We start from the raw sequence: 27,995 nt of genomic DNA, 5'->3' as shown, positions 1-27,995 counted from the left end.
AGCTACTTTGGAACAACCGTCTGGGACACATGCTGCGTTCATATACCCAATCTTATTTCGCTTTCGATTGTTTAGGGTATAGTCAAAAATTAAGAATGCCAAGCAGCGTAAACAAGAGTGAACCAAGACCTATCACCAGTTTAGTAACCTCCAAAAGTTTCTCTTGCTATGGTTTCCCGATCTTAAAAGGTCCAACTTTGATGTTTGTAATATTGACGTTTGCCAGTCAAGCAGGGTTGGAGGTAAAGGATCTTTCCATTTCTTGCATATTTCTCTCCTTGCCAACAAGATACAAAAAAAGATTAGATTTTTTACTTGACCATGAAACTCTGGAGCGATACCAAAAATAACAAGAGCAGGACTTAAAACTATTTGAGATCCCAAGGAGATGGATATTGAACTAGAAACTGAATTCCAAAACAAAGATAAAAGTGGGCAGTCAAAGAACATGTGTAAATCCGAAGTCTCAACCAAGCCGCACTTAGGGCATGAAACAGGAGAACTGTTCGAAAATTTTGACAGGCGTTGGGGCGAATAGTATGCCCTATGTAATGTAACCAAGTGGTTTCGGCGTAACCACGATGGTTTTACTATGTTCCACATGATCTTGAAAGATTCATACCACGTATTCTCCACATTAATGTCGATAATATGTGTGGACCACAATTGTTCTGGTAGTTGAAACTCACCCTCCGTTTCTTCAAGTAGGGGATTATACCAAAATGAAACTTCTTTCTTGAATGGAGGCCTATCTGTTAATAAGGACACCAATATGCTGTCCCCTCCCAGCTGAAATCTACCTTTACCTGAAGTCCATGAACGTGCCCAACTTTGCATTTGCAGGTATTTGAACCTGGAGAAACGATCCCCCACTTTTAATCTTAATACCTCCCACGGCAATAGGCTTCCTTCAACAAAGATATCTCCCCAGGCTACCAGACCTGACTCCCGCAATGGTATTGCTAGGTTGTCTATAAGCCAGCTCAGAGAACCTGGAGAGTTCCACATTGGAGCCTTACTAGAATAATAGTCGATTCTAATAGTATGCCTAAGTTTAACCCATATTCTACATGAGTCTCTAAGCACCTTCAATTTTATTTTCTTAAAATACTTTGGATCCCCAAACTTAAATAAGAATTCATGATCAGTCACCTTTTCTCCTTTGAGTAATGCAGCAAACATATGTCCACAACCTAAATTAATCGGAGATTTTAGCAACATCCTAACATGGGACATCTGAAAAGCCCACCCATAAAGTTGTAAGTCAGGAGCCGCCAAGCCTCCCTTCTCTCTACGTCACCTAATCTTCTTCCAGGCGATTCTCGGATTACGGTTGTTCCATATAAAAGAGCGTATATCGCTTTGAAGCTTGACTGTCATCGTGGGATTAAAGAAAAGAGGAATGGTATTAAATAAAAATTTAATTTTAGGTAAAATCGTCATTTTAACTAAATTAGATCTACCCAATAGAGATAGTGGAAGTGTAGACCAAGATTTCATTAATCTACGACATTCCTTAGCAATGAGCGAGAAGTTTGCTGGAACTATCTTGTCTATATCTTTATATATATTTAGACCTAAGTAGCGGAGGACTGAACTTATCTGGGCCCCTGCCACAGGCTCAGGGTCGTTCCAGACCATTATGTCTGTCTTTTCTGCATTAACTTCATAGCCTGATACGGCTCCAAATTCTTTGGCTAACGTGAGTACTGCGGGGAGCGCTGATCTTAACTCTGATGTAAAAATGAGAACATCGTCCGCATATAGGGCTACCTTCCTCTCCCATCCCTCAAACACAAAAGGCTTGATGTTACTATTGTCTTGGATCTTTTGAGCAAAAGGCTCTAGATAAAGATCAAATAAGAGGGGGGAGAGGGGGCAACCTTGGCGGGTCCCCCGAGTGATGTTAAATGGGTCAGATAATTCTCCATTAACAAGTATAGACGCTGACGGATTCTTATACAGGAGTTTGACGGTACGTCTAAATTTTTTACCAAAATTGAATTTTCCCAAGACCTCCGATAGGTAAACCCAATTAACTCTATCGAAGGCCTTGGTGGCGTCCAGAGTCATTACTGATAGAGGAATTGATGCCACGGTTGCCATATCGATAGCGCCTATAAGGTCGTAGGTCAATTCATACAGCTGCCGCCCCCTTACGAACCCCTTTTGGTCTGTATGCAAGATGTTTGTTGCTACTGCCCCTAGCCTATTTGCAAGTACAGAAGTGAAGATTTTATAGTCTGTATTTAAGATGGAAATTGGTCTGTAAGACCCACAATTTAGTTGAGATTTACCTGGTTTTAAAATCAATGTAATTGATGCATTATCCCACGATTTAGGCGGGGACATGCCTTCAAGGAGTATCTTATTAAATAGTTCAGTCAAAAAGGGAATGATAATTGGTGTCAGAGCTTTGTAGATTTCAGATGGCAACCCATCCGGGCCTGATGCCTTGCCTTTTTTGCTGTTAGCTACAGCTAACCTAACTTCCTCCTGTGAAATGGGATCTTCCAGTTTATTACTTTGTTCTAATGTCAGAACAGGAAGAGAAACGTCCGCCAGCCACTTTTCCGCCTGCTTAGGATCCACACTGTTATCCTCGTGGTAAATATCTCTAAAGAAGTCCCGGATCGTTCTCCTAATATCAACATCGGCTGAGAATGTTGTCCCACCGGACATAATTGAGTTGATATTATTACGTACTAGCTCAGTCTTCGCTTTCCATGCCAGCAATTTACTGGCACCTTCGCCATACTCAAAATGAGCCAGCTTACTGGCTTCCCATCTTCCTAGGACCCTAGCATTTAATATCGAACTTAACTCTCCCTTCAAGATATTAGCTTTATTCAGCTTCTCCTGAGTTATAGTAGCACAAGCATCAGAGTGACTAATGATGTCTGCTTGGAGGTTAGCCAGCTCTGTTTCTAAATAGGTCACTGCTTCTCTATAGATCTTGTTCTTATATGCAGCTTTGTTAGTTATCTGTCCCCTTAAGAATGCCTTGAGAGTATCCCATATAACGCCAGGAGAGGCGGAGCCTATATTTTCGTCCAGAAAAGCCTGGACATCGATAATATTAGTTGATGACAATAGTGATCGATCAAATGACCAGTTACTTGATCTATTTTTTGGAAACCCTTCCAGTTCTAAAAAGATTGCCGCATGGTCTGAGAGATGAAATGGTAAATGGGATACCAATTTAAGTAGATGGACCAAGGACTGACTAATCAAGATAAAATCAATTCAGGACTGATGATGAAATCTATGGTTTCGAAAAGTGATTCCTCTTTGTGATCCATGTGTTGTTCTCCAGATGTCGTTGTATCCTAACTGCTTCATATTGTCCTGCAGATATACCCTGGTTTTATACAAAACTTTAGCTCTGTTAGAAGCTGATTTATCCACTAAGGGATCTAAAACTATATTGAAGTCTCCGGCTAAAATAACAGGATCAGGAAATGAATAAAGATGTGAAAAAAGGACCTTCAATACCGATGGATCATCCTGATTAGGGCCATAGTAACCCACTATAGTTAATGGTGCCCCATGTATTATGGCTGATGCTATTGCCCATCGCCCTCCTGAGTTGACAAGATTAGATACCAATCTCACTTTTATAGATTTTCTAAATAGAATCTCCACACCTCTAGTGTGTGTTGTTTGTGACGTCATTATACAAACGTCAATCCATCTATTCCTCTTGACCAATATCTGCATTTCCGGTTTAGTCAGATGTGTCTCCTGGAGTACTATAATGTGCGCACCAGAGTCACTGAGATATTGCATGATATTATTTTTCCTAGGGCTGGTACGCAAACCATTAGTATTCCAGGAGAGGATAGACAGTTTATCCATTCAGATAATGTTTCAACTCTTCGTTTTTACCTCTCCTACAAATGTAAAAAGCTCTATGTCCCATATACCAAATAGTAAGAATTTTTAACTGAGACATATCTTTAAAAATGACCACTCCATATGAAAAATCAAGCTGACTCAAGAAAAGAGGACTCGTTTTTAGTTTTTTCCCCTGCCACCCCCCCCAGTGACCCTGTCTAACCCCCCATCCCCCTTGGAAAACCCTTGTTTTATCTATCTGGGATACCCAGAAGATAGTACTCTGTTGTGAACTCCCTTCTTATTCATAGCCGGGAAGAAGAAAAAAAAAAAATCATATAAAACAAATAGGAAAAAGTTAGACCTACCCTGCGTGCCCCCTTATTTAAACCCAATTACTTGCAGTCTTACAGTCTTACTGGTGAATTTATTATTATTTTTTTTTTATTTTTTTTTATTTTTTCCCCACTATACTGTATCCCTAAGTGCTTTTTTTTCCTTCTGTATTGTGTAATTTAATATTGGTTAGTTTAACCGCCTTTTCTCTTTTTTTTTTTTTTTTTTAGAAATGCCAAGCAACTTAGCCCTATGGTTGCAAAAGGTTTTCTCTAGTTACCCGCTCCCTTTCCTCTGCCCATAGTGAGCAGTAGTTCATCTGCTGCCTGCACTGATCTTATATTGTGCATGGTGTTGTTGTACATGATTCTCAATGCGGCTGGAAAAACCAATTGAGCAACTGCACCATAGCTTCTAAAGGCCTCCAGTCTTTTTCCGAATTCCCATTGTCTGTCCAATGTTGCCCTGGACAAGTCTGATCGCACTTGAAAGTTAAATCCCCTTGCACTAACAATTTTCTGCTTTAGAGCCAGATTTAGGATAGTTTCCTTGAGGGAATACGTAAGAAAATTTACCAAAACCTTTCTGGGTTTAGTTCTTTTTGGATTCTTCCTAAAAGGCTCTCAGTGGATGCGTTGTATGTCAAGAGCCAATTCTTCCTCGGACTGGTCTAGTCGCAGTGCCTCCTTTAACAATGAGATGACGTACTGCTTGATATCTGAACCTTCCTTATCCTCAGGAATATTCAATATCCGAAGGTTATTCCTTCGGGCGTTGTTCTCAAGCGTCTCCATCTGTTCGGATAGCATTTGATCTTCCTTCCTAAGTGTGATCACATTTGCCTTAGCTTCATCTAGATGCAGGGACAAGCCTGTTACCTTGTCCTCAAGTGCCTCTGTTCTCGTTGTTAGGTCATTTAGTTTTTTATCTAGGTTTTCACAGAAACACCTAATGTCCGCTTGATTAGCTGCGGAGGTTTCAAATCCTTTTTTGATGTCTGCTGATAAAGAGGCAAACATTCCCTGAAAGGATACCTGTAGAGTAGAAATCAGATCAGTATTTACATCGGCAGATGGATTGGGCGGAATAGGACTCGATAGGGGGACCAAGATGTCTGATATAGTTGTTATAGTCCCTTGCATAGGACCTTGTATACCTACTCCTGTTGTAGTGGCTGTTGCAGTTAGTGAGGCCAACATAAGAGGAGCAGCCAGTGGGGGCGCTAGCACCCAAGCAAGAGGTGCGGGATGTCTTGACGCGTCAGCGCATAGATTACTAACCACTTTCTCTATGCTGCCGACGTAATCGTTGCCTGCCTCCAAACCTCCTAAGCCTGCCCCCAAACCTGTTTCGAGGTTCATAGAGGTTTCTACACCCTCCGTCCCCATCTCGAACAGTGTGTCGGTTTTATCCAACAAATCTTCGGACCTCAACATTCCCTTAAGCTCAGTATCCTCTGCTGGTGTCTTTCCAAGTCCAAGTCTCTCTGGTAGTTGTACTACTTGAGGGATCACCTTAAAAAAAGATCTCAGTGATGGGGTTATTTTTGACACTGAGGTAACCTTTTTGCCTTTGGACCCTTTGGCTGATTTGCAAGTATAGGCTCGCTTAGCTTTGACCTGACCTGTTAGAAAAGAAGAAGGCTTCTTTTTACTATTACAGAGATGGTCTGAGGTAAAGTTATCGCCCTCCTCAGGTGCTACTGTTTTTACTGCAGGCTCAGCCTTATTTACCCAGTCTGCCGTGGGTGTACTCAAATCGGCCACAAGGGGGAGCTTAGATATAGTAGATTTAATTGCTTTGTCCTTACTGGACTTGCGGGACTTGCTGGACTCCCCTTTAGAATCTTTATACTTATTGCCTCTTAAATTGTATCCAGCCTCTGGCTCGTAACCCCCCTTATCGTCGCCTCCACCTTCCTTTTGCACTTGGACCAGTGTTGGCTCTCCCACTTTCAATGCCCTCTCATCCGTGGTCTCTTTTGCCTCTACCTCTACCTCCAGGGCGGCAGCAGCGACCTCGCGTCATCCCAACAGCAAGCCTCGGATGTGGCGTCCTCGTCTGAGCTCCAGGGCGGCCAAACTCCACACCAAGCCGACAACCGGCACCGGGACACACCCCCGTCTCTCCTCTTGCCGACAGCTAAACACAGCGGCTGCAGAACTCCTCTCCGCGGCATCTGCATTCAGACACGCCCCCTCTAGACCCATCGAGCACCGAGGAAGCAGGTCAAAAAAGTAAGCACTGGTTTTCTCCGCGTTTAAATTAATTGCCGAATTTCCAAGCGCTAAATTTCCGATCTATATGCAGTCTAAGAACTGAACCGCATCAAAAAGCCGGCATAATCTTAGTGAAGTAGGTTTCCAACGGGAGCTCATAAACAGATGCATTTTGTGACCAATCTGTAGCGTTCTAGTTTATGCACGTCACGCAGACGTGACGTGCGGCGGCCATTTTGGCGGCGATGCGCGCGCATCGCATTGCGCGCCGAGAAATGCAAAGACAGCAGCGCCGGCCGGCGCTCCTCGGAATATATACATTTATACTTTGAATAAACCCAGTTATTCCACTACCACTGATGGTCTGTGATTATTAGTCAACTTTACAGTGGCGACGAGGTCGGGAGGCATCTCTGGACACCACAACAGAGAAAGGACCCCCACGTGGGCAACCTGAAGGGAAATACAAACCTGGACACAGCCATTGGGCCACCCGGACCCAGGCAAGGAACCCTGCACTGCCCTGCTGACCAGACCGATCATCAGACCACAGCAGGACACGCATGAGGTACGGCGAATCCGAGGAGCGTGGCAGTGCCACAGCTATCCACAGAGGCGGCGAACAGGCCTGAGCAGCGACGCGAACCCCCCCCACAGCTGCAAGGACGCACGACACCCTAATTAACCACGCAGGGGTGCACAGCGCTGGCTACCAAAGGGGAGGAGGTGGGGACCAACACCAGGAGTCCCCAGAGAGAAGTGAACACAGAGTTCAAGGACAGCACCCCAGGTAGCCCCCCCGGCAAAGACGCCGACACAAAAGTCATCAGGGAAGGAAAAATGAGCGCACCGGCGGGGTATGCAATAGCCCCTGTGCAATTTCTACCAAAGCCGGGTGAACCACTAATGAAGTGGGAAGACTGGAAAGAATATATTGACAATTTCATAGGGGTCCTGGAGGATGAAAACGAAGACAAATTCACCCCCCAAAGAAAGAAACGTATCCTGTTACTGAACCTGGGACTGGAGGGTCTCAGGATTTACAAGAGTATGGTGCCCAAAAAGAGAGAGGACACAGATAAAGATGTGTATGCCCATGCTGTGGAAGACCTAGATGAACGGTATCGCCCCACTATCTGTGTGTCAGTGGACAGGTTTAATTTCCAGCAGAGGAAACAACGGGCTGGAGAGACCATAGAAGAATACGTGGCGGCCTTGAGGAAGCTGGCGTCCCCGTGTAAATATGCACTGTGGGAAGACGAATTTATCAAGGATCAGATTGTGATGCACACTACGAGCACAAATGTTCAAGACAAGCTATGGGCAAGCGGCGACACCACACTCAAAGACGTAATGGTCATTGTAAAGAGGGCGGAGCTCGCACGGAGGTGCGCTGACGCAACCAAGAAAGACATGGCCACCCCAACCATGGTGAACAGGATACAAGAGGTAGATCACCGCAAAGACCAGAGAGACAAAGATCCAGGGGCCAAAGGGACCAACAGATGGCAAGGGAAGCAGACGGGCAGTGACGGCAAGAAATCATGCTACAGATGCGGAAGTTGGTCCCACGACGCACGTGATAGAAGATGTCCAGCGTTCCGAGCCAAGTGCCTACACTGTGGCATCTTAGGCCACTACGAGAAAGTGTGTCGAAAGAAACAACCCAGGGGCATGGTGAAATGCGTCGATCAAGGCGAAGAAGAGCTGGAGGAGGTTGCAGAGGAAGAGGTGGTCACCGTCTTATGTATATATGACCAAGTGTTGAGTGTAGAAGGGAAGAAGTCAACAAAACCTGTCCTGGACATGTCCATGGGCGGAATCACCATCACCGTGGTGGCAGACACCGGATCTCCATTCACCATAGTCCAACGAGCAGTGTGCGAAGAAGCGTTCAGACCTAAGCTGGGCCCAGAGTTGGAGAAACTAGACATTCGGCCGGTCACCTACAATGGCGACCGCATCCCAATGGTGGGGTTCCGACGCATGTTGTTCGAATTTAGGGGCCGGTCAGCATGGTGTAAGCTGTACATTGCAGAGAAAGGACCCTCCGTCCTAGGATGGCTGGACCAGGGCGACCTAGGAATAAAGTTGGATCCAGGAGGAAAGGAGCAAATACTGCTCACCGAGCAAGAGGAATGGCCGGACCTGAACAAATGGAAGGAGAACTACCCAAAAGTATTTGGAGGCACGGTGGGAAAGATGGAAAAATTCCAACACAAGATCGTGCTCAAGGAAGGAGCCATCCCGGTAGCTCACAAGGTGAGGAACGTACCAATTGCTGTAAGAGACGCAGTCCAGAGGGAACTCCAAGAATTGGAAATGAAAGGAATAATAGAACCGATCACCTGCGCAGAATGGCTGGCACCCTTAGTGGTCGTAATGAAGCCCAATGGGAAGGTCCGGCTCTGTGTGGACCTGAGAGAACTGAATAAAAATATCGTGGTGGAGAAATTTCCCCTCCCCAGAATAGAGGAAATGTTGACCAAGACCAGAGGGATAAGGTGGTACTCCACTATCGACTTGACCTCGGCCTATCACCAAATAGCACTTCATCCGGACAGCAAAAGCTTGACATCCTTCATCACCCCGTTTGGGTGCTACCAGTTCTGTCGTATGCCGTTTGGGCTGGCCTCGGCAGCTGCAGTCTTCCAGAAAATGATGCACCAACTATTCAGAGAGTGCAAGGACGTCCAATATTTCCAGGACGACATCCTGGTGATGGGGCGTGACAGGCTAGATCACGATCAAAAGCTGGGGAAAGTGTTACAAACGCTGGAGAATAAAGGCCTTACAGCGGAGTGGACTAAGTGCCGGTTGGGCCTGCAATCGGTAACATACCTAGGCCACGAGATTGGACAGCAGGGCGTTACACCCAAGGCAGAAAACGTAAAAGCCATCGCAGAAGCACCGCCCCCCAAGAATAAGGAAGAGGTCAGGTCGTTCCTGGGGATGGCGGAGTACTACAGCAAGTTCGTAGTACACTTTGCCTCCAAGACCCACAACATGAGGCTGCTGACCAGGGAGAGCACTGTGTTCCAGTGGACACCGGAAGCCCAAGCAGAGTTCGAAACCATTAAAAAGGACGTCACGGGAGCGGTACCTCTCAAAGGCTATGACCCACAAGGCACCACAGTACTTACGACTGACGCCAGAGACAAGGGCCTGGGCGCTGTACTCATGCAAGACCGAGGAAGAGGGGAAATGGAGACAATCAGTTTTGCATCCAGAGCATTGACGGATACAGAGAGCAAATACAGCTTGATTGAGAAGGAGATGCTGGCGGTGGTATGGGCCATGACGAGATTCCGGCAATTTCTGTGGGGAACCCGATTCCTACTCAAAACAGATCACAAGCCGTTGGTAAAGGTATTAACATCGAGCGGACACGCCAGTGCCACACCCCGGATATCCAAAATGTCTCTAAAGTTACTTGAGTTTAGGTACGATGTGGAGTACATTCCTGGAAACCGGAACCGAGTAGCGGATTACCTGAGTAGAGCCGCCGCCATGGAGCCCGGAGAGGAAGACCCTGCAGGCAATGAGGAGTTGGTAGCTCTTATTGAAGACCAAGAGAAGTTAATCAGCCAACAAGAATGGGCTGAAGCATACGAGGAGGACACCGACATGAAGGAAGTAAAGGAGCATGTCGTACAAGGATGGCCAGACAAAAGAAATGTGAGGGCGAGCCTCAGGCCATACTACGAAGTGCGGGAGGAACTGTCGGTAGGAGACAAGGGGGTATTCATTTACAGAGGAGACAAGGTGATCCCTCCAAGGAACCTCACCACCAAACTCTTGGACCTGCTACACGAGGGACACCTGGGCATAGGAAAACTCAAGGCAAGAGCTAAACAAAACTACTGGTGGCCAGGCATGGACATAAGGGCCGAAAGGCATGTCAGGGAATGTCCACAATGTCAAGGAGCAGACAAGACCTTAAAACCCTTGAGACCAGCGCTAGGGAAGTTTGACCCCCCCGTAAATCCGTGGGAAGAATTATCTGTAGACATTTTGGGACCCGTCCTTGATGACCAGGGCACACAGAAATACGTGTGTGTACTCATGGATCGATATTCCAAGTGGCCGGAGTTGAAGGTGGACAAGTCCATGGACACAGAGAACATCCTAAAGTTTCTGTCAGAAACCTTCACCAGGGAAGGAATCCCTAAATCCATCTTGAGTGACAATGGCCCCCAGTTCACGTCGGAAAGGTGGAATAAGTTTATGCAGAGAAATGGCATCACTATCAAACGTACAGCAATATACCATCCAGCTGGAAATGGCCTAGTGGAGCGATTTAATAGAGTGGTGATGGGAGCCATACAAGCCGCCATATCCAGCGAACAAAACTGGGAAAAAGCGCTAGAGAACATGGTGTGGGCCTACAGGATAACCCCCACTGGCACGGGGTACAGCCCATTTCAAATATTGAGAGGGCGTGAACCATTCATGCATGACAACAGGATCTGGAAGGAAAAGGTCGTTACCAGCGAATGGTCCCCTGCCGTGGTACGGGCCAACCTGGAAAGAGCACAGACAATCTACACCAACAACTACAACAAACGAAGGAATGTGAAAGAGACTGGCCTGGAAAAAGGAGAGTGGGTAAGAGTAAAGCTAGCCACCCTGCAGAAGAAGGGAGACAGCAAGTATAGCAAGCCGATGCAAGTTCAGGAAGTGTATGATCGAGCGGCCCTGCTGAGTGATGGAAACGTGTGGTCCCAGGACCGCATGGCCCGGTGCAACAAGGTATTGAGATGGGAACAACCGGAATTGGAATGGGCAGAAGTGGAGGAATCGAATATGGAAAAGGGACAAGATGGAAGTGAACAAGGTGATGGAGCAAGTACAGAGAGGGTGAGAGAAAGTGAAGAAATGAGCGAGAGTCAAGGAGCCGAAATGGACCGACCCGGGAGAAGCGTGAACGATGAGGGAGGAGTAAGTGAAGAAATGGAAGGAACTGGTATGCAGCACCAAGGGACTATGGGGGACCCCGTCAGGGTCACCAGGAGCGGAAGGCAGGTGGTGAGACCTTCCAGATTTCGAGATTTTGAATTGGACAATGATCGTAAGTGACTATTTAAAATTCAGTAAAAGGGGGAGATATGTAGCGTTCTAGTTTATGCACGTCACGCAGACGTGACGTGCGGCGGCCATTTTGGCGGCGATGCGCGCGCATCGCATTGCGCGCCGAGAAATGCAAAGAGAGCAGCGCCGGCCGGCGCTCCTCGGAATATATACATTTATACTTTGAATAAACCCAGTTATTCCACTACCACTGATGGTCTGTGATTATTAGACAACTTTACACAATCCTCTTCAACCGACACCACCAAGTTCCCAGCCCAGCATGGTGCTGGTGTCTGACAATGTGTAATAAATAACAACAGTCTCCATATGTAAAAAGGGTGGTGCAAGTCATGCCGAAATTGGGTGACCTATACAGTCACAATATTCCTCAGTGACTTAACAATACTCATATAACATGTTGTAGGGATACGTTATCTATCCCACATATATCCTTCAATCAATCAAATCCATATTTATAAAGTGTGGTAAATCACCTGTGGGTGTCTGAAGGCACTGGAATTGCTAGCTACTTTGCGGAGAAAAAAAAGGAAAATGAGCCAAAAGCAGGAGAAAACACTTAGAAACAAGGGAGAGGAGATGAAAGAAGCAATAGAATAGGCAAACATAAGAGAAAATACTTGGAAAAACAGGGGGATGGAAGTAGAAAGCAGTAGAAAAACAAGGCAAAAGCAGGAAATCCACCCAGGAAAATGGCGAAAAGAAGGAGAAAGTAATAAAAAAATTAGGCAAATGCAGGAAAAGCACTCAGAAATACGGAGAAGCACGAAGAAAGCAGTAAAACATGAGGCAAAAGCAGAAAAAACCCTCAGAAAAGTAAGGCTTACAGGAAGCAGAAAGAAGTAAAAAGAAAAGACAAAAACAAGAGAAAGCACTCAGAAAAATGGGGAGGAAGTAGGGTGGAAATACGAAACAACAAGATGCTTATTTGAGGATATATTTAATCGTACAGATGAATTAATAACTGGTTGTATGGTCAGAAAATGTATGGCAGCAATGTTTCTATACAATATGGCAAACAATATTTTAAAGTATTGCCAGAGAATATATGTAAGTATTATAAATATATGCATAGCATATAGCCATGTCATGGAATAAGGAGCTTTATACTCTTTCCAATATATCCTAGGGAAGCCTATTGATGTTGCTGTAATAACGAACGCCGCTGTTGCCAATATTATTACATCAATAGTGCTTGGTCATCGCTTTGACTACAACCATCCTGCATTACTGAAGCTCACAAAACTGGTAACTGAAAACTTAAGATTGGTTGGAACTCGTATGGTAACTGTGAGTACACCTTTACTTTCATTATAAATGCATGATATTGAAGTTGTGAAAATCCTTCACAGACATCAGTTTTCACAATTTATATGTTTTTTAATTTAGATCTTTGGAAGTGTGGAATTGGCTCTAAAGGGCATCAAACCTCCATATTTAACAAGGCATGCACAAACCAAGTCAAGATAGAAGAACATTCTAAACATAATTGTCTCCTATGTGGTCTTTACAACAGTGCGTTTCAAGTAGCTCATTCAGCCTGAGGTTCAGTGAACCACCCTGTATCTTTGACCAAGAAAATGTTTTAATGATACACCGATCTAAATAATCCGCAATATTAAAAACTGGGTACTTGTTGCAGAACCCCACACGTTTTGCCTGATACTTGATGCACCTTTGACTAAAGTATACTGGGTTCCTGCTAACCAGGTCCCCACTACCAGTGTTCTTTCCCTAAAAATGTTTGAATATTTACCTAAATGGAAAAATATTTAGCACCCTCTGTAAGCCCCTAGTAAATGGTACCCACAGGTACGAAGAGCCTGAGATACTAAAGAGGGCCCCTAAGGGAAGCAGCACGAATTGGGCCACTCTAAGGGGACCCTCACCAATCACATGCAAGGCTGCCATAGCAGGCTGAATTTCTTGGTCCAGACAAAAGTGAAAACACAACATGACACATATCCATGTGTGCCATGTCTCCTACCACTGTATGTGATACTTGGAAGCACCCCTACAGCAGGCCTGACAGCCCTAGGCAGGGTGAACTACATGTGAGGGCATACCTGCATGAGCAGATATGCCCCTATGCTAGTCAGTTCCATTACTGCCAGTGCAAGTTATCAGGGAAGACATTTTTAAGCACGTAGTGGTCATTGGTGAAAACGAGTTCCCCAGCTACGTGATGGCTTCACTGAAAATAGGGATGTTTGGTATCAAACATCTCATATTGATAAATCTACACTAATGCCAGTGTTGGATTTACCTATACATGCACCCAGAGGGCCCCTTATAGGTGCCCCCTAAGGACTTATCATCCTCTGGTCTCCTTGCTGACTGTATTCTGCCTTATTAGTCACCCTTAGGACCTGGGAATTATCGAAAAGAACTACAAGTGGTTCTGTCAGAGAACACAAACAAATTCCGTTGATTCATGTAAGGCACTCACCAGCAAGATAGAAGTCTAGTAAATGCTTTTAAGTCTTAAGAGCATTTACTAGACTTCTATCTTGTTGGCCATTGCCTTACATGCATCAAAGGAATTTGTTTGTGTTCGCCGGCAGTACCACTTGTAGTTCTTTTTGACTGTGTTCTGCTAGCCTGCCACCCGAGACGCTGTTCTGACCTACTAGGTTTTATGCATTTTGATCTCGGGATACCCAGAACAAAAGCCTGTCTGGGAAGACAGGGTAACACCCCCTCTCACAAGATGACTTGTGATTACCCTTCTTGGGCAGCAAGCTTCAAAGGTTGCCACCTTTAAAAAGTGAATGGTCACTTTGTCCAGGACCCCCTTGGCACCTGGACAGGTGGGAAAAATAACTAATCAGGTAGGCATGCCACCTCCATTCTAGTACTACCCACTAAGATGGGCTACTGTGAGGTGGACAACATTTTTCTGAAGTAGTCATCTTTGCGATGGCATATTTTGGAATTCTGGGGTGGTGTTATGCCCACTTCCAAACGAAGGTGGTCATACAGGGGGTGTAATGACCACAAGGGTCAGCAGCTCATGGGCTACTATCCTACTCCCCTAACACTCCTAAATTCAGTATTTAGGGGAGCCCCTGGCACCAGAAAAAGAGATCCTGACAACATAGGAAGATAGAGGACATCAAAGAGTCACAAAAGCAGAAGAGGAGAGAAGAAGCAGTTGACCTGGTTCCAACCCAGCCGCCTGCCTGCACCCTTCATCGAAAATTGCAGCAAAGTTGACTCATCCTTCAGATTTTGACTCCAGAAACCTGGGAGGACTCTGTGCCTTTGATAAAGAATAAAGCCTCCTGAAGAACAGCGGAACTGCTCCTTGTATTCCAAGAGAAAAGACCACCGGAACAGCCAAAAACCTCTTGGCATGACCAGTTACTGTTCCAGATATTTAAGAGACTTTGCCACTGTAAGTGCTCCATTGAGAAACTTGACAAAAAAGAATGTTTCATTTCATTGGTCACTTGAATGTAAGAAACATTTTAAGAAAATCAAGTAAGCCATTGACAATGCTACTGAAATGGCATACTTTGATGTGAAGCTTGATGTAGAAAGGTTGTTGATGCTAGCCCACTCGAGTTAGGTGCAATCCTTGCACAACGGACATCCAGATAATCAAAGGCATATTGTGGCATATGCAAGTGGACGTTTGTCACAAACCTCGAAAATTGTGCAACTTGAAAAAGAAAGATTAGCCATGGTCAGGGCTTTTGAACATTTCCTTTATGGAAAGCATTTCAAACTGGAAACTGACCATCAAGCTTTAATGACTATATTTAGCAATCCAAAAGCCAGAATGTCTCTGTGCATTTAACAAAGGTGACTATGACTACAAGTGTACAATTACACTATTGTGCATTGTCCAGTGAAGGATTGGAACTCTGCTGATTACTTTTCCAGAGTGCATATCCACGGTCACAGTAACCCATTCAAGATGGCTGAAGGCTCCATCAATTTCATTGTAAAAATAAACACACCCGCTGCCATTTCATTCACCCAGACTATTACTGCCACGGGCTATGATAGAGACATGCTGACGTTGAAAGATATCATTACACATCAGTCATGAAGCCAACACACTCAACCTCTCACCAGTGATGGTGAATATCAAAAATAAAAAAAATAAAAAAATGAACTGTCCATAACTCGGGGAGGAGTATTGCGAGGGTAGAGAATCCTGATTCCCGAGTGTCTGCAACAGAAAATAATTGAAGTGGCACACAAAGGACATTGTGGAATAGTTGCCACAAAACGAGCTCTCGTGACCGAGTCTGATTTCCATATATTGATGAGAGGGTTGAAAAGGAATTAAAGATCTGTCATCTATGCATCTACCTTTCTACAAAAGTTACTCAGTACAACTTAAATATGTCAGAACTCCCAAAGCATGAATGAGAGAGAGTAGCCATTGCTTTTTCAGTCCACTTGACAATGGGCATCACCTGATGGTGATTATGGATGAATGCTCACAGTTTCCCTTAACTGAAGATCTCTCATCTACCACTCAAGATCGAGTCACTGAGAAACTAGATGGCTTCTATGCAATATGGGGTGTTCCAGCCATAGTGAAATCTGATAATGGCCTGACTTTCAACTGTTGGAAGTGCAGATATTTCTTAGAGAACGTGAATATAAAGCATCAGAAGAGAACACCTCTGTGGCCTCAGGCCAACTGACTTGTTGAGTGCTTTATGGGGAAAATAAAGAAAGCATTGCAGCATGTTAAACTCTAATCTAAGAGCTATTTTGCACTTTGCACTTTCCTCTTGTGAGTCACGCCCACACCTCGTTCCACTGAGTGTTTCCCCGATTGTTGTGGAGGGTGTGGACGTGCTTGATCTCTTGTTTCTCTAGCTGGTGGGGCTTGTGGGGGCGGAGCTTGGATGGTCACATGACCCAGAGTCCGTTCTTTACTTAAAGCCGATGCCTGCCTTCTCGTGCAGCGGACGCGCGCAGCCTTGAGTGAATCTGGTGACAATTATGTAAGTCTAGGCGTGCATTGCTCAGCCAAGTGATAATTTAAATCTAGAAATTATGACTTTTTAAAAGATTTAAACTGTTTTTACATGTCTTGCTTCTATTTTGCACTTTGCATTTTCCTCTGTGAGTCACGCCCACACCTCGTTCCACCAGGGAGCTTCCTCGATTATTGTGGAGGGTGTGGACTTGCTTGATCTCTTGTCTCTCTAGCTAGAGGGTCTTGTGGGGGCGGAGCCCGGACAGTCACGTGACCCAGAGTCCGCCGATACCTGCCTTCTCGAGCAGCGGACACGCACTACCGGCGCGCCTAAGGCAAGCCCATCCGTGCCAGACCGAGACCAGGAGCCACGACCCCTGGCCCAAACCCAACAGACAGACTTGTGTTTACATCTTGCCAACTACTGGCTCACCGCCCTCCAGTTCGCAAAGACTGCACCTTACTACAAGTAGATAGCAGGGTGGGGAAATGTCTTTGTTGTGCTTTTTCTCCTGATGGAGCGGTAATTTCTTCTGGTAATTTCTCAATGTAAAACCCTCATGCTACCTCTAATTTACCGCTGAAAAAGGTGTTGGGCCCTTCACACCATGTATTACCTTCAGGAGTCTTTAAATAATCATGAACAGGCAAAAATGCAATTATTACTGTAAGCCAATAAAGAGAGTTGTTGAGTATTTTAAAGGGTTTTATTTTCTAGTCAAAAGTTAATTTTTCTCTGACCCTTTATTCATTAGTAAAATATCAATCAGGTTACAGAATTTGGAAAACAGGAAAAATAGCATTAATACAAAACACATTACAGTCTGCATATAAGCATTACATGTAGGAAAGAAAATGTGGTGCAAAATATCAGTCAAAATTCTTAAAGAGTTTGTAAGAAAAATAGTCTTGCAAGACTAATCAATAATTTAATAGTTGGGAAAAATCTTCCATAAAGAGAAATAAATGCAGGGGGCGTGGCTTGGGCGCTGATGAGGGTGGCGGCGTGAGCTCGGAGCTCCGCGCCTGATCCCGAAATTATCCTGTGTTTATTGGCGATTAGACCTGCAGATCCTACAACACAGGTGTCGGAATACCAAGGGAAAGCAGCGCTGACCCGATGAGTGGTTGCGGACCTTCCTGGAGTGCTGCAGAAGGGAAAACTGCGCACCGGAGCCCCGGCGGAGTCGTGACCTAAAATGGTGGCCACCCCTTGCTCTATGGAACACTGAAGCAGAGCAATGCACAATACCGACACCGTGGGGCTGCAGTCTGCCGAAGGTGATAGCGGCGGCAGGCGAGTGCGTTCCATCAAAACGCTGTGACTGTGGTGGGGAGAGCTGCCCTTGTTGAGCCGCAACTTACTGGGCAGGGATCGCGGCGGCGACACCATCATGGCGGCGAGACCACCGGAGATGCCTACTAGCGGTGGGGAATAACGCGGCCGACTGCAGGGTAGTGCGACTGCCCAGGCCGGGGACGCCCGTTGCTGAGATCTGGCGCTTGCCACGTAAACGGAGGACGGAGGTGAGTGCGGACCCCGGAGTAAGCGGCACAGTAGTGGTCGAGTGGCAGGGGGCAGTGGCCTCTGCAATAGCGCCCCGCAGCAGCTGAGTACTGGGGCACGGGACAGGCACGGCGGCCGAGACGGCAACCGTCGCAGTTGCCGCAATTTCTGAAGACAAAGCCCCGGGTGAGTGAGCACCCGAGGCCCTGCACCGTGGGGGTAGTGGCAGGACACAGGAGGGCCGCGGCCTGCAGGCTGGGGGACGCGGACAACTAAAATCGATGGGGCTGCTACCTAAGACCATGGAGGAGTGGCACTGAACTGAGGGGGTTTACATAACGGACTGGGACTGAGCGACACCAACGCCATCAGTGGGGTACAGGCGTGATGAGCAAGGGAGATCGCGGAGCACCGTGGCAGTAGTGCACGCCTGGGGAGTGGTGTACTGGGGCTGAAGCTGTGAAATATGAGGATGGCATAGGTGAGAGCGCACTACTAACTGGGGCTGGATAATCATACCATAGGGACACGCGGTTAGCAGGAGAGCTACATGGGGCACTATAACGCTGTCTGCGGGCCTGAGCGGATGAGCGGATGGGGCTTGTGAACTACTGCTGATAACACCGGCTGGTGCGTGCGGGGGTGTGTGTAAGGAGACCCGCACTGCACTTCCTCCACGGCTTGCAGGACTTTACGTGCCCACAGCGCACTGGCGCATCCAACAGGGTGGGCTGGAGCAGGTATTGCTGAGCAGCGGTGTTGGCAAGCGGCTTGAAGACTGACCTCAGGCGGCAGGGGTTTGCTGGTGGAACTTCTAAAGCGGCGGTGTGTTGATGACATTCACGACCCACCTCCTTGACATACGTTGCCACAGACTTGAGGGGTATACAATGAGGTAACGGGTTTTTAGGAACCCGTTTGGTGCCAGGGGATAACACCCGAAGACCTCTGAGTTCTCCCTGTTCCGGACCACAGAAACACGGAGTCTTCTAGTCGAGTCAGAGATCGAGTTTTATTGATAGCTACCAAGTAACAGGTGTCCTAGAAGCACGACAAACACGGGTCATGTGTTCTCAGGAGACTGTTCGTTTTTACAGAACCAGCCTTCTCCTTATATACAGAAATAATAGCTGCAAGCAAGAATTCTTGAGTTTATGATATGGCTATACACATATTTCTACAATAATACGAAAGAGCGAAGTCATGTAGGCAAGCCCGTATTTTAGATGTCCAATGCGTGATAGATTACTCAGCCAAGCCCGGAACTCCCATCAGATATCGATGAAACCCCAATAAAGGAAGGCACCTCCTAGTCATAAAACTGGCCATAAACGGGGAACAGGACAGGTGTGTGTTTGTAGAAAGCATGGTTTGTATGTAGTGAATGGTTTGAGGAATGTTTTGTATCGATGCTATCGCATTTGGCCACTGGGCGAGGGGCTGCCCAAACAGGTTTGGCTAAAGGCAATGGAGTCAGTTGGGACAGGTCAGGGGGAAGTCAGGGAAGGAGGACGTGTCCTTTTAGATCAAGCTCGACCTTTAATTGACTTATCATGAGGGCAAGACGTAAGATGGATGCCGTTCACAAAATGGAGTCTAAGGGGTAGGGACGGAAACTACGATTTGGGGGTATTGGCGACCCTTGATTATGACGCAAATGCATGGGAATGATGCCCTAATCATTATCGGTTCGCTGACACCAAATTCGTCATGGTACGTTGATATTTTGTGACACGGGTATTGGACCTCGATATCGGGATGATAACAGGGTCCAGATTTTCAGAACCACAGACCCTCCTTTTGCCCTTATGTAAGGCAATAATTCATATTAATCGGAGTCCAAATCTGTATGAAGGAATTTGTGGAGATGCTGCTGTACCATCATTCTGTTGCACAGTTCGTCTCCTGACACAGGCTACCGTACACATGACGTAGCACAGAGGCCACATAGTGCAGGAGCGCACTGTATACACAGGCAGAACATAAACAGAAGTGCTAAGATCATCCCAATGAAGATCAGGGTTTTCCATCCCCATGTAGCGATCAGTTCCCAGAACCACCCTAGTAAGGACCAATCTCCTTTTTCCACGTGGAGGGAATCAGATATTTCGTGTAGTTTAGAGATGGCTTGGTACACTGTCGGAGCGTTATCAGGGATGAAAATGCAACAACTGGATTGGATCACTCTACACACACCACCACGATCGGCGAGTATGATATCTAGGGCAACTCGGTTCTGAAGGGTCATAAGTCGATCCGACTGAAGTTCGGTCGTCAAATTTCCAAGGGCTCCGGCCGCTGTAGTCACGGCGGATTCAACTATCCTCGATAACTGGCGAATATTCCTGCTGTTTACCATAGGCCCCCAAAATGGCAGAAAACCCTTTGCGAAGTCAGCGAATTCCTGACCCGCGGTGTCGTCTTTACTCACGACACCTCTAGCTGTCCTTGTCCGATGGTAATCTGCTCTGGCCGTGTAAGTGGGAGGCAGCAGAAATGCAATAAAGCATGTATCTGAGAAGTCAGGGGGCAACCACGTGTAAGCTTGGTCATGGCAGACGAAATACGTGCCTTTGGCTGCTAATAATATAGGGGAAGTTCGGGAAGCGAACACATATGTTTCCGCGCATATACTCTTCCCTAATTGAGCTTTGGGATCCCTGCCGATACCCTGTAAACATAAGTGACCTCAGTTGGGTACTATCCAAACTGGGCGGGATTTCTTTGCTGTCTGGCTCTTACTCAGGTAGACCCCATATTTGGTTACGTTCCAACGAGTGTACGGAGTGAATTCATCTTTGGGAATCGTAAGATAGGTGTCGAACTCTCTACTCATATTGCTTATCCCTGCTATTAGTGCCTTGTTACTGGAATCACTTTCAGTAGAACGTGTCGGGTATGGTTCTAGGGCGAATAGGAACATGGTCTGGAAAGCCCACAGAGAACCATAATAACTGAAAGGCAGGATGAAATATGGGATACCCTTATCCGTCGTGTATGGCATGAGTCCACATATCCAACAGTTCGATGTGATCATGATGGACTGGTGTTGGTGTAGGAGTTGAATAAATGAGTTATTTACAAATTCGATTCTTCTGGCAGATTCGTGTTCAGGTAGAGGGTGAAAGTAGTGTGGAGAGATAGTAGGAGGAGGCTGTGGCTGGGTGACATTCGAAAACGTAACTTTAAACACGAATAGAGTATAACCAGTCAAAAACATCGTTATGCTACACAACATTAAAATACATGTTATCAGAAACTTTCTTTTGGCCAGTACAGTGCATAATTGTCTTTCAAAGTTTGGGAGTCTGGTAGGTCTCTTTACCCTAGGAAACTCCATCCTCTAGTTGCTGCCCGCGGCGGTAGATTGATTCTGCCAGGGAGCGCGCTCTGCTCAGTCCGGGGTAACTCCCGTGGACCAACCAGAACCGTGGACCTAAAGCTTCCCAGTTGCACTCCCCAGACTTCAACCGTGACCCTAGCAGCAGAACCGGATGGCGGTTCGAAAATCAAAAATGAGCAAGTTTCCTGAGAGCGAGAGAGCTGAAAAATCAAAAATAGTTCTTGGGGGAAGGGAAAATCACATTTGTTTGTGTGTCTTTTTATTAGTCTCTTTGTCTTGACCTTAGATTATACTGTTCTTTCCCAGGTACGGTGTGGTCTTCAAACAATGTCTCAGGTTCGGTAGTGTCCAACTGCATAGACTGTGGCACAAATCCTTGTAAAATATGATCACTCTCCTTTTCGGTACCAGTTTCTTTTAAACGTGCATCGCTGAAAGGGATGAAGCGAGGTATGGATTCTGTCTCGGAGTCGGCAATTCCTTCGTTGAGCCACCGGTCGTATGGAAGGGGCAGAGGGACCCGTTTACAATGGGTCCCGTGCACCCAGTTCTTTTTGCCGTCCACCCGAACCGCTGACCTCGTGGAAAGAAGTACCAGGTAAGGTCCGGTCCACCTCGGCTGTCCGTTGTTGGTGCGCTGGAAGTTCCGCACCAAAACCCACGTGCCGGGTGTGATGGAGTGACCTGGATCGTCAGAGGCTGGTGGAGAGGAACTGTGAACCTGTTGGTGTAAAACACGCAATTTAGTTGTCAATTCGCACAAATAGTCAAGCAGTACGGGGTGCTCTATTTCGCTAAGTTTCTTTGGTCTTGGTACGCCCCAGACGTTGGCTGGGCGGCCAAACACTATTTCATGGGGGCTAAGTCCTAATCTGGAATGGACTGTCATTCTCGTTGACAAGAGTGCTAGGGGCAAAGCGTCAGGCCATTTAAGACCTGTACTGGCTTGGATTTTGGCTAATTTGAGCTTTAAAGTGCCGTTGTAGCACTCTACCAATCCAGCTGATTGGGGGTGATTCGCAGAGTGGAATTTTTGCTGTATGCCTAAACATTCACACACTCTCTTCATCACGCGTCCTACGAATTCACTTCCATTATCACTCCAGACAATTCTAGGCATGCCAAACCTCGGGAAGAACTCTTTGACAAGGGCTTTGGCGGTTGACAAGGCAGTGTTGTCTTTAAGGGGGTACGCTTCCACCCACCTGGAGAAAGCGCAAACAACAACGAGCACATACTTCAGATTGTTGCATCTCTCCATGTGAATGAAATCGAGCTGCAAAACCTCGAACGGATACGTTGGAGGCGCAAAATGACCAGCTGGAGTTGGGGTTCCCCTACCGGGATTGTACTTCAAACACACCATACAGTTTCTGACCACATTCTCTGCATATTTCGGGATATTGCTATTTTGCCATACTGGGGCCAATATTTTACAGATTCCTCTCGAACTGATGTGTGCAAATCCGTGAGCCATTGTTACTACTGCAAGTACATAGGCGTTAGGCAATAACCATCGCTGGTGTTCTGACAATTCGACCCAACAACCATTCGTGTCTAATCTACCCTTACTTTCTCTCCATTCATTCACCTCTTTCTCAGTTGCCTCGGCTTGTATAGATTTCACGCTTTCAATGGTGTCCTCACACATTCCTACATCAGTAATCCATCTAGCGGGACCTACAACATACATCCGACTCATTGTGTTCCTTGCAGTCTCTTTCGCAATCTCGTCTGCAAATGCATTCCCGCGGCCAACATCATCCTGAATCTTTTTGTGTGCACTACATTTTATGATGGCAACTTGTAGTGGCAAGGTCAGTGACTGGAGGAGCTCATTAACTAGCTGACCATGTTGTATCTTTGCACCATGTGACGTAAGAAACCCACGTTCACGCCACAATCTCCCAAAACTGTGAGCCACACCAAAGGCGTATTGGCTGTCAGTGTACACATTCATTCGTTTTCCTTTCGCTAACACACATGCTCTGGTAAGCGCAATTAGCTCTGCAGCTTGTGCAGAATTATGGGAAATGCGCGCAGTCTCTATAATGGTGTGTAATGTCGTTACGGCATATGCTGCAGTCGTATCACCATTCGGCAGCTTGAAACATGAACCATCAACCCATAAAGTATCATTGCATTCAGGAAGGGGAGTGTCCTGTAAGTCTACTCTCCCTTTTGTCTCTTCTTCTGTCCTAAAGCAGCAGTTATGTTTATCAATCTTGTCTGTTCCTGTCGGAATGGGTAATAACGTTGCGGGATTCAGTGTATCGCACCTCTTTATGTGGATGTGACTTGCTAGCAACGTAAGTTCGTAACTGGATAGTCGAGCGCTAGTAAGGTGTTGTGTCTTCGTCCTGTTTAGTAAAATGTCTACTGCATGCGGAACCATAACGATCAGAGTATTATTCATGACTAATCCAGCGGACTGTCGAATGCAGACAGCTGCTGCGGCGGTAGCCCTCAGACAACTTGGTAGGGCTTTAGCCACAGGGTCGAGAGTTGCCGAAAAATACGCGCATGGGCGCTGTCTGTCCCCAAAATGTTGTGTTAAAACTGATAATGCACAACCTTCCTTCTCGTGGACATATAATGTAAAAGGCTTACTGTAGTTGGGGTTTCCCAACACAGGAGCCGAACATAATGCATCACGCAACTTGTGAAAACTCGTCTGGCAATCTTCAGACCAAGGCATAGGATTTGGCGTGTCTTTACAGAGTAGTGCCAGCAAGGGTTTAGCTAGTAGTGAGAAATTCGGTATCCATTGTCTACAGTACGATGTAATGCCCAAGAAGGCTCGAACCTCTCTCTGTGTCCTTGGGGCACTTAGTTCTGCGATTGCCTGTATTCTTTCTGGTGTCAGTCTCCTTCCCTCCTTCGACAAGATGTGACCTAAGTAGGTTACTTCTTGTCGGCAAAATTGTAGTTTGGAAAGAGAGACTTTGTGCTTCATGTCACATAAGTGATGCAATAATGATAACGTAGCTTTCTTGCAAATCTCTTCAGTGTCTGCAGCGATCAGTAGATCGTCTACATACTGAATCAAAGTTGAACCATTTGGTAGAACAATCGTGTCTAGTTGTGTTTTCAGGGCCTGACTGAATATTGATGGGCTTTCGCAGTAGCCTTGAGGAGCGCACTTGAAGCGGAAACTTCGTCCTCCTAAATTAAATCCGAAAATATCTCTACTCTCCTCAGCAATCGGGATACTGAAGAAAGCGTTCTTCAGGTCAATCACCGAAAACCAATTTGCTGAAGCTGGAACCATCGTCAATAAAGCAGTAATGTCGGGGACAACGGGAAACTGTGGGATAACTATCTTGTTTACTTCTCTGAGGTCGATCACAAACCTATACACAGGGGGTTGTGAAGGATCAGTACGTTTTAAGACGGGCAAAACTGGACTGTTACAAACATTTCCTGTTGTTTCTTCGATGACGTCTTTATCAATCAGGTCATAAACAATCGTCAATAACGCCTTTTCACATTCGCTAGATATTTTGTATTGGGGAATACGTGGCAACCTAACGTTGGCTTTCAACGTTATGACATATGGTGCTATCTCCAAACGACCTACATCATTAGAACCATTTGCCCAGAGTGCATCAGGAAGACACGACAATTCAGTTGCAATATTTTCTTCCGACACATACATTGGGAAATGACTTTCTTACCGAAAGTAAGTTGTACTCCTAATGGTGAACAGTACAAAGTCGCATATAACCTTTTTAGCAAATCCAATCCTAACAAATTTTCACCACAACCTGTTGTAAGAATGAGGGGTGCCTCTAATTCGCATGGGCCAATAGAAAGAGATACAGGACTGGAGATCGGGTTTCTAACAGGGGCGCCAGAGAAACCTACTGAGACATTCATTTCGCCAGACAAAGGTGCGCCAGGAAGTTTCGAGTGCATGATAGAACTTTTTGTAGCACCAGTATCCAGCAGAAATGGCTCTGACACTCCTGAGGCTATTACCTCGACATAAGGTCCATTCTGATCTACTGGAACTGAAACAACTCCCTCTCTTTGTCCATGGCTGTCCTAGCAATCGTTACCCTCGTATTCATGTTCGGTGTAATAGTCGTCAGCATAGTACTGAGCTGACCTGGTCGACGCATTATTCTGTTGGTCGAAGCTGTTCATCGAATTCTGAGGCGTAAAAGAAGTTGTATTCTGCGTGGAATTTCCACGGCCCCTACCTCTAGGGGCATGTTGAACACCTCTTCCCCTTACACCCGAAGCACCGCTCAAACGTCGCGCAAGAGCCGGACAATTACTTTTAAAGTGACCCTCTTCCTTGCAATATGCACATTGATTCGGGCCATAAGCAATACTCCGGTGGGAAAACTCGTTTCCTTGCGCGTTTCTCGAATACTGATGTTGCGGTTGATAACTGGGCTGACTAGCCGTACGAGGCGGATAAGCTTGCTGGAGAAGAACTTTAGTTTTTAAATCTTTTGTCTTTCTGTCTACTTTATCTAGCTCGTCTTTGCGCCTATTTTCATAGTACTGGGCTGTAGCTAAAATTTGAGCTGACGTAGAGACAGCCCAAGCACTCTCTGAATCTTTCAATTTATTACATAGTTCAGGGATTAAATTATGTACGAACATGTCTACAAACAATCTTTGGCCACCCTCGGTAGCCATGTCCTGACCACTATGATCGGTGAAAGTCTCCTCGAATCTTGTGAAAAAGTCAGACACATTCTCATCTTTCTTCTGCTTGCATGCAGATAGCTTGTCCCAGTTTACGCGTACTTCAGGCATTATTCTTTTCATGTATGCAATAATTCTACCGGGAAGTTCAGCTATTAACGGCTCAGGTTTAGAACCACCAATTTGTCTAGCATCTATAGCGGCAATGTTCGCCCATGAGTCACCTAGTTCTTGGGCATGGTTCGTATGGCGTATTTTGCTCCATAGAGGATGTGGGACAACGTTCCCAAACAGCATGTCTATGTCCGCTAAATTCATTATACATGAGCTTGCAGTTTGCGATAACTCCTTATAATACCCAGTCGAGTTTTTACGAGGATCAGGCAATGTCTGCTTGAGCGCCAAGACTTCGGATCGTTTCCAGGGGACATGTACCCATACACGCTGGAAATGAGGCAGAATTGGCGGTACTACATGTGCATCGCCTTCCCTCCAAACCGGAGGAACCTCTCTCATGGGGTACTGTCTCGCTCTTTTCCTATCTGAAACGTCGTCTTCGTACAATGATCTAGAGACGTTTCCTTTACTCCTATAAGAGAGTAATAACTCTATCGCTTTCTCAACATCTCTGCCTGTAATCATACCTTCGTGGAACTTAAAGCGTGTACGCCATAGTTCGTTCATTGTGTATGTGGGATCATTTGTCTCCAAATCTTCGCCCAGATATACACACAGTGGGTGCATTCCATTGACGGAAAACTTCCATAACAGACTGAACATCATATCTAACAGTAATCCATTTACGGGCTAGTTCATTTAGCACTTTTCTTTCCTCGTAATCAGGCAGTTGACTACGTAACTGTCTATTTTCTGTTTTAGGGGTCGTCTTAGGCGACCCGAAGAAAGGTGAAAGCAGACCAGTGACGGTACCTGTCACTCTTTGTCTAGTAGAAGGAGAAGCTTGCGGAGGAGCAAGTGCATCGGAAAAAACAGGCTGAGGCAAAGAAGAAGTAGAGGCAATAGTAGAGGAAGTTGAAGTAGTAGCAGACGTGGTATCATAGACAATAGCTGGAGCTGTAGGCAAAGTCGTAGAAGTAGATGGGGTAAGTAGTAAAGATGGCGGCCCTTGAGAAGGCTGCGCCAGAGAAGTAGGAACCACCTGAAGAGTAGCTGGCGTGTGTGCAAAAGCTGTGTTTCGTGCGCCAGGGCGTGGTATAGAAAAACGCTTTGGCGTTGTAGTAGCGTCTAACGCATACGGTGGAGGTGAGCTTAATAAGTGGGACATTAATGGATCTTTCTCGGATCTTTCCTCTTGACCTTGTCCTTTATTTGGTAACATCGGGTAGCATTTATCTACTGCTAGTTTCTTGCTCCTAAGTATTCGTTCGCTTTCTTGCTCTTCCTCGTTATCCCTGTATGCAACGGCAGCTTGCACCATCGACATACCTCTTTTATTCTTTTTCGCTAACTTTATTTCTTTCTGTTTGGCTTCTTTGCGCCATAAGCGAAAAGAGTCAAACATCGCCGGCCGGGCTTTTCTCTTAAATAATTTGACCTCTAGGTTATCTAATATTTCTGAGTCGAAACTACCATATTGGGGCCATTTTAAAACACCATCCTTGCGGGTGTATTTTATCCACACTTCATTATACGTGATAGGGCCTACGCCGTGCTTTACGTAGAGCTCATATGTTGGAGTTCCAATCGGAGGAACCGGACAGGAATCCTCTAATCGGGAGTCCTTACAATAACCAAGACAAAACAAGTTTCCAAGTCTGCTAAAACCAGGCATCTTTGCACACTAGTCTAGCTTCAAACTTCAAAGGATTATCTGTTCCTCCACGGCTTGCAGGACTTTACGTGCCCACAGCGCACTGGCGCATCCAACAGGGTGGGCTGGAGCAGGTATTGCTGAGCAGCGGTGTTGGGAAGCGGCTTGAAGACTGACCTCAGGCGGCAGGGGTTTGCTGGTGGAACTTATAAAGCGGCGGTGTGTTGATGACATTCACAACCCACCTCCTTGACATACGTTGCCACAGACTTGAGGGGTATACA

The 27,995-nt window shown here is 46.1% G+C and overlaps 1 protein-coding gene across 1 annotated transcript in view; it reads left to right on the top strand.

Annotated features, from left to right (window-relative positions):
* LOC144761294 (cytochrome P450 2K1-like) overlaps positions 1 to 27,995 on the top strand; it is a 585,479-nt gene that overhangs the window by 363,487 nt on the left and 193,997 nt on the right. The window contains exon 4 of the mRNA XM_078646742.1: positions 12,613 to 12,773. Coding sequence (XP_078502868.1) covers positions 12,613 to 12,773 — 161 coding nt within the window. The remainder of the gene's footprint in view (positions 1 to 12,612; positions 12,774 to 27,995) is intronic.

This window comes from Lissotriton helveticus, chromosome 6 (genome assembly GCF_964261635.1).
Source record: "Lissotriton helveticus chromosome 6, aLisHel1.1, whole genome shotgun sequence".
NCBI classification, from domain to species: domain Eukaryota; kingdom Metazoa; phylum Chordata; class Amphibia; order Caudata; family Salamandridae; genus Lissotriton; species Lissotriton helveticus.
Note: the sequence above shows the minus strand (reverse complement) of the source record. Positions and strands in the feature narration are given on the sequence as shown.